Below are 7,398 nucleotides of genomic sequence, written 5' to 3'. Positions count from 1 at the left end.
TTTTTAGATTCCCTATGCTCTTCTCCTAATAGCACTTCAATGAGTGATCATCGTGATCATTTTTAGAGCCTCCATCATCGCCGTCAATTGTCATATTCTCTCGAGGCTTTGAGTTTACCCACGGCGATGCAACTCGTCCGCTTGGTCCGGATCCTCTCCTCTCCTCCTCGTCTCGCCTCTTTCTGCTCTCCCTTCTCCTCCTCCGCGGAAGGAACGGCGCGTCTGCTCCGCGTCGGCGACGTGCTCCGGGAATCGAGGCGGTTCTCTGAGTCGGATGTGGTCCGGTACTCCGAGGTGAGCGGCGACCGCAACCCCGTCCACTTCGACGACGCGTTCGCCCGCACCGTCGCCGGCTTCGACGGAGGCCGCGTCGTCCACGGCATGCTAGTCGCCTCGCTCTTCCCTTCCGTCATCGCCTCTCATTTCGTACGTCCTTCTGGTCTTTCCTTTAGGAGAAATGATCGTATTTTTTCTCTGCTGGAGTCTTTGTCGAACACCTGAAGGGCTAATGTGTTGGTCTCCGAAAGTCAAATTGATTGGAAAGTTGAGCAATTCATGCGAACACATCTTTTGTTTCTTGATTGTCGCTTATTGTGTTGAGGCAACAAGATTGACTCTTTTCACATCAAGGAGAGCTTTGATCATAACCATTTACCTTTATTTAGTTAGGAGTTCAAAGAGATGAGCTGAAGATCCTTTGGGACTTTTAGCAATCCTGGTTTGTAACCCTGTAATCAGCCTAAACATGCACTATCTCAGATTGTATCACCAATGCTTGTAATGGCAGATGAGCCGCTAGGGTTTCTGAGTCAACAGAGTGGGTATATGCAAGCCGGTACATTAATTGTTAGGTGTAACACCCACATAGATATAACAAAAGCTTAATTGTATTGTCTGCTGCTTTGGAATATTGTATAGTCTGCTGCAATATTTTCAAATGAAAATTCTTGCACTTCTTGTAAGTGTTTTCTTTAGTAGTTGTTTTGTTCTTCATGTGATAGATTTATCTTATTGGTTTTACTTTTACAAATGTGCAGCCTGGAGCAGCGTATGTTTCTCAAACTTTGACGTTTAAGTTGCCTGTCTACGTTGGTGATGAGGTTCTTGCTGAAGTGCAAGCAACATATCTGCGGCAATACAAGAACAAATACATGTCCGATACAACGTAGACTTCCTTAATTTCAGAGTTCTGCTTTACTCCTTTTGTCAAAAATCTCTGTTTGCTTTTATGACAGGGTGAAGTTTACCACGAAATGCTTTACAAATGAGGACACTCTTGTTGTCGCGGGGGAAGCAACAACTATTATACCAACACTAACTTTGAGCAAATAACAAGAACTCGCATGCACAGGTATATGATTTCATTAATCATCATTGGTTCTTGTTTCGTCCTACTGGTTTATGCTCACCTTTACATACCACAGTTGCAGAACATAATTTCTTTAAATGTTTGATTTAAATTGTAAAGAATTTAAGTTTGGCATGATGTATGCCTCATATCGAGCACATTCTTTCTTCGATGGTGATTTCTATCTCCAAGAGAGAATAGAGAGAAAATAGGGATAAAGGGGTGAGAGAAAAGCCAGTGATAGGATAAAAGGAGGGAGAAGAGAGGTAGAGAGTAATTAGAAAGGATATTATACTAAGTTCAGTTTTGATGTTTTTAGGGGATTGCAATAGCATTGTAGTAATCAATGTTTCCTTGAATGCACATGCTACGAGTTTGTTGTCTGTCTACTTGCTAGTATGAATCTATCTTCATTGCTTGCACCCTAATGTTAATCACGTTGAAAAATTTGTCAATTGGAACTAGTGCTTTCTGAAAGTGCTTCTAGCAATTATCTAAGACCATGGACAAATTCAAAGACTTACTAGTGTTAGACCATGTGGATTGTCTGCATCCTAATGTTAATCATGATTTAAAATTGTAAATTGGAGATTGCGCTATCTGGTCGGATATACGCTGTTCTTTTAGATTATTGGCATATTCATGTTTCTATTGAGGTATTTGACATGTTCATGCCTTTTATTCTAATTTGTTGTACTTTCCTATAACATTTTCTCTGATATACTTCCATACTCCTCTTTGATAAACTTAGTCTAAGCATCGTCACACTCATGTTTCAGTCATTCTGAGTTGAAGAATTCAAGTTGGTCATGGTGAACATGGCACGCATCATTTTTTTTGTTCAACATCTTTGTCTTAGAATTTTTCCCAAACAACATAGCTAACATTATTTGCATTGCTCAACTTTTTCTGCATCCTATAGCAGATGGAAAGATCTTATCCACTTATGCCTATTACAGAGCATGGCTAGCAATTAAGACTAACAAGTTCAGTAGGACATGGGCGATCAGGTGGATAAAAAGTCCATAAGACATCAACAAAAAGTTCCTTGGGCGATAAATCTTGCAGCTGATGAAGTTGAATACCTCCACAAAGGCAGTCAAGGATTTGCAGTCTTTCCAAATTGAGTTGCATATTGGATAATGTACTTTGTACTAAACTTTGATTGTTTGTAACTCTACATACGGTTTTGTATTTTTCTTGACTGCTTATTTGGTATTTCTCGAAAATAATTCCAGGTTACTGCATTGGACTTATAGAAGTGTTCAGAGCGTAAATCATCAAGTATCATTCAATTTGACATTCAATCATCAAGTGTAGGAAGGAGAGGAAGAAAAAGAAGAAAGAAAAAAAATAATATAATATAATATAATAATTTTATTTTATCGACATTCTGATGGATCAAACCGTTGGACTGACTAATCATCCAATGAACCAAAGCTTAGCCAGTTAAATTTTCCTTGACATGATGCTGGATTCACATATAAATTCTACTTCTCTAAATCCCCATATATATATATATATATATATATATATATATATATATATCTGCTGGGGAGACATAATGTATGTAGCTTAGACAAATTAATAAGAAATGTCACCAGGTAAGGATATACTCCAACACATGCTGAAGACAAAATGAAAGAGAGGGAAAATCCTAGTGTGTAGTGTCAGCTCCACTTCAATGCCTGAAACATTACACCCTCCCAAATTCATAAATTCATAAACATAATACAAAGTTTACCAGTCTCTGCATAAAGGAATGCTACAGTGTAAAGATGAAAAGTACAGATGTATTGCTGGTGCTGTGAGGCTCTTCTCTGGCTATGTAAGTGAGGGCAAGATCATGGATGTTGGTCTGGTTTGATTTAGTACACCATATAGATTAATACACTGAGATGGCTCTACGGAGAAGCGCAGAGATCTCATGGTGTTGTGTAGGGAGTGAGGGAGTTGGATGGCGCATTGATCCCACCCCCTCTCACTGACAGAGTGGGGCCCCTGAGCGAGCTGGCCCTGCTAATAAGATTGTTGTCGAGGAATACAACGATAACCGTTATATCGTCGTGGAAATGCCGACGCACTCCACGACCAATCTTCGTGAGATCAGAATACCTCATCTCTCGTTTTTTAGCTGCTTCCTGAAGTGCAATTTTCACAAGCCTTCGAGCACTCCCCTGCAGGATTTGTGCAGAAGAAATTTCATGGATCCCACTGTTAGTGAATTCAAATCAATGTAGAATACTTGGTAGGTAAATCCATAAGGTTTTGCTCAAAAATGTAAGTCAATTATTGAAAGAACTGCAATTAATTATCTAAATTAATAGAAAATCCTAGTATGCACATTGTAGATGCTGCTTCTACATGCATCCTTCTACCCCACAAGCCGTTTCAGATGTCTCCGTGTGTTGCCTATCCATGTCACAAATCAAATATCCATCAAAATCTTTGATTTGAAAATTCAATAACAAAAGAAAATGCCTTTTCAGATTCCAAATTTTAAACACTCTGTTTGCTTTGATTCAGTAGAGTGAAGTGTACCTGTGATATATTTAGGGGGTGCCATTGATTACGAGTAACTTCACTATGCTGATTCTAAGAAGTAGAGAGAGGTTAACTGCAAGGAGTGGGATTAACAGATTTTTAACCTATGATGGAATAGTACAGTTGACACGATCAGACTGTTTAGCCTATAACTGCATCAGTGCCCTATACTCCTATTACATAACAAGTTTTCTAAAGATGAGCAGCACATTTCTGGGAGGTTCTTATGGTTTCGCACGGATAGAAAGAAATGTGACGGTATGTTACAATGAAGGAGTTATGTAGCAAACAAATAAACAAATATTAGGTATAAGGGGTGTGAGGAATGGAATAAAACTGCTGCCCTTAAGCAGTCGTGCTTATTTTTCAGTAGGAACCACTTCTAATTGGTAAAATGAATTTACTACATGAAGATTAAAAATAGAAAGAAATTAGAGTGCTTATTTGGATCTTCATGCCCCAATGATAGGAACTAGACTTGGAGAGACATTTCAACTGAGGTGAGGTTAGCGGTCAAATCTGCTTTCACTTTGGAAATGGTAATTACTTAATTATCTTCATATGAAAATTAGAGTGGCTCTATTTGATCTAAGGTTTAGGAAATTTACCAAAGGTTCAAACTTACAGTCTCAGCAAGAGTATCTGATGATTTTGTAAATGCAGGTGGTTTGTGGCACCTGCTATTAACACTGTTTATCAAGGTTTATGCAAAAAAAGTCGCAGAATTCCTGGTAGTGTGGATGAACCAATTTAATTGCTTACCAATAACAGTAAACTTTTGTGAAGGAAACATATGAAAACAATAGTGAATATAAAACTGAAGTGGGTTGGCCAAACCTTGTATATGGTTCAGTAGCCGAATCTTAAGCAACTACTGTTTGATTATTTGGCAGTTAAGGGGAAACTATTAAATCAGGATGAATTAGTACAAAGAAGTATTTCACGAAGTCAATGCTCCTGCCAAAATGCTTTTGAAAACATTTTTTTTTCTAAGTTAACCTTTGATCTGTGAAATTTGCAATAAAATTTTGACATTGTGTAATGTTTGGAACAACAGCCATAGAAGAACACAACACTTCCTCAATTATCTTTTTCTAAAAGATCCTCAAATTTATTCTAACCATATATCAGTTTGTGTACTTCTAGATACTAGTGAATTTGTTTTATGAAGTGAACTTTCTTTTGGAAAGCTATTAAGCTTGTATATAGATGAATGTCCCACTGGAATTTAAAGTTGTATCAGCAGAGGTTGTTGTTGGAGTATGGCAACAAAGTTGTTCTTATTGCTTGTTAAGAAAATTAAAATTAAAATGACATAAGAAAATTTGAGATTTTAATTATGGTACCTGAGGCCTGTTATCCTTTGTTCTAGCAACTTGCTCTCAAAATATATAACCAAAATTTGTATCTCAGATACAAGTCCAAATTTGTGCATTCATGTTAAATTTAGATTGTTTCACATGTTGCTCAAGTTATATGTAGGCCATAACTGTCAGAGTTTATGATGAGTATTTTTTTGTGAAACAGGGCAACCTATAATGGTGTTAGGGCTCAAGAAGTTGGGTACTGAGACTGAATGCATAAAGAAACAAATTTACTGCAAGGCGAAGGTTCAAGATCAGCCAAATTAGATTATATGCTTTGGGCATGTGTACTATCAAGAAATTCATCTATCATGTCAATCATAGAACAATAGGATAAAGTTTTATTTTTGTAATGATCACTGAAAGCACTTCTACAAGGGCATAGAATCCAAATTCTTAGTGCTTGCTGCAAAATCTCACATGAATTGACACTTAACACTTGCTCCTGCACTGAAATATAATCTTCTTGCCTGTTGATTTATGCTTAATGTGACTATAGGAAAATCAATCATTTAAAATGAACCTAGACTAGTTTATTAATTTATTTACTAATATATTATTATATTATAGAAAAGAACAAATATGTATTAAGAAAACAATGTATGATGTTAAAATATATTCTAAATAAACCAGTAGCATAAAGAAAAATCAACGCACTTAGGTGTTTAGCACTGAGAAGAAAGTCAACCAAGAACCATATACAATCATCCTAGTTTGGTGCAACCCCTAAATTCCTAGACATAAGAAATGCAACCAGTGGTTGCACTCAAATTATATGAGCCTAGACAATATAAAATGACCTGAATCACACAGCAAGTATACCAAATTCTCCTAAATTTTTTAAACATAAAAGACACATTGTACCTGATGCATACACATGAAACAGTTCACCAAACACTTATTTCAACAAGTATTCAGTTGATGAGTTGTCATGAAAATATGAATTTTTTCTAATAAAAAAAATCGATATAGGTGGTCCCAACTTCTTTAAAATCAAATCAACAAAATGTAAAAGACAGCAATTACTTCAAGAAATGAACAATACAATGAGGGGATGATATATAGAACTTACACTGTGAGGGTTGTTTTGAACAATATCAACAGCTTCTTGATTACTTAGATGCTCCCAAAGCCCATCAGATGCAAATATAAGGAATTGATCTTGAGGTTGAAGTGAATGAACAGTGATTGATGGTTCTGAACTCAGGATAGGTTTCTTGAAAGGTTCACGGAGTCTGAACTTCACATGTAATGGTTCACGGTTAAATTCTGCCTTTTTAAGGTATACATCACCAATTGACCTACAGACCTGAAATAGACATGCTGTTGAGTTGAATGAAGCAAGGAAAATGAAAAGCAAAAAGAAAATCTGGTATTAAGAAATGAAAACTGAATATTGGATTAATTATACAGAATAGATAGCACAAAATTGATACTCAGATCACAACTGTCGAAGTGTTTTATCAAATATATATGATATCAGGCATCATTGTAGGGTAGTGATAAGACAAAGAATGTTATGTACTAATATCATGAATAGAAAATTTTGTGTCCACAACTAACTAGGATAAGAGCTAAATTAAGGGCGATGTCGCTAAATAATTCAAGTATCATCAAAACCCTAACTAATTAAGTTTTATTTGGACTTCCTCTAACTCTCTTAACACCATTAAATTAAATTTATTCAGCTATTTTTATGATGCATTTATATGTCCTCCCTTGCATATGTCCAAATTGCTTTAAAGAGTTTACACATTTATCCCAATCATCAAAACATCCTCATGTCTGCAATATTAAATTTTTTGAATATGTTAGTAGTGTTTGATTGTCATGTGGCTATCTGACAAAAGAAATCATAAATACAGTGGGAATCCCTACTTGGTAGATCTAAGTGTTGGGTGCACACACACACACACACATATAATCTCATTGAGATAATGTTTTTGAGATAGGTGTATGCAATTATTAGAACAAACAGAAAAAGAAATATTTGAATTTATGAACTGCAGGATATAGTACTACCAACTAAGGCTAACATGAGGAAAACCATTTAAGGGGATTCAAACTTGATAAAAAAGATGTATTCTTGCACTAGTTAGTTGAGCTCATCCGAGTAGTATAACAAGAGGTAGTTGAAATATG

General features: G+C 36.2%; 2 protein-coding genes across 4 annotated transcripts in view; one reads left to right on the top strand and one right to left on the bottom strand.

The window, feature by feature from the left end:
- The first annotated feature begins 70 nt into the window (after positions 1–70).
- Positions 71–2,609, top strand: LOC103980634 (3-hydroxyacyl-[acyl-carrier-protein] dehydratase, mitochondrial). 3 transcript variants are annotated; one of them, XM_009397084.3, is made up of 4 exons: positions 71–426; positions 1,038–1,153; positions 1,236–1,351; positions 2,308–2,609. In XM_009397084.3, the coding sequence occupies exons 1-3, from the start codon at positions 127–129 to the stop codon at positions 1,330–1,332; spliced, it is 513 nt and encodes a 170-aa protein (XP_009395359.2). In that variant the 5' UTR covers positions 71–126; the 3' UTR covers positions 1,333–1,351; positions 2,308–2,609. The 3 variants fall into 3 exon arrangements, with proteins under 3 accessions (XP_009395359.2, XP_009395358.2, XP_009395357.2); XM_009397083.3 differs by having other exon boundaries at positions 2,274–2,542; XM_009397082.3 differs by having other exon boundaries at positions 72–426; positions 2,271–2,609.
- Positions 2,610–2,987: 378 nt separating this feature from the next.
- The window catches only part of LOC103980633 (probable protein phosphatase 2C 60), a 9,040-nt gene continuing 4,629 nt past the window's right edge, over positions 2,988–7,398 (bottom strand). The window contains exons 4-5 of the mRNA XM_009397081.3: positions 6,329–6,565; positions 2,988–3,525 (exon numbers count right to left, since the gene is read on the bottom strand). Of these exons, the coding sequence (XP_009395356.2) occupies positions 3,274–3,525; positions 6,329–6,565 (489 nt within the window). The 3' untranslated portion in view covers positions 2,988–3,273. The remainder of the gene's footprint in view (positions 3,526–6,328; positions 6,566–7,398) is intronic.

The sequence above is a fragment of the Musa acuminata genome, chromosome BXJ1-4, assembly GCF_036884655.1.
Source record: "Musa acuminata AAA Group cultivar baxijiao chromosome BXJ1-4, Cavendish_Baxijiao_AAA, whole genome shotgun sequence".
Lineage (NCBI taxonomy): Eukaryota > Viridiplantae > Streptophyta > Magnoliopsida > Zingiberales > Musaceae > Musa > Musa acuminata.
This window is presented reverse-complemented; position numbering and strand designations above follow the sequence as displayed.

Excerpts from the sequence above, each read along its gene's own strand:
- LOC103980634 (XM_009397084.3), top strand. The coding sequence starts at position 127 with ATGCAACTCGTCCGCTTGGTCCGGATCCTCTCCTCTCCTCCTCGTCTC. Across the intron at positions 427-1,037 it reads CCGTCATCGCCTCTCATTTC|CCTGGAGCAGCGTATGTTTC; the intron begins GTACGTCCTTCT and ends ACAAATGTGCAG. Across the intron at positions 1,154-1,235 it reads CAATACAAGAACAAATACAT|GGTGAAGTTTACCACGAAAT; the intron begins GTCCGATACAAC and ends CTTTTATGACAG.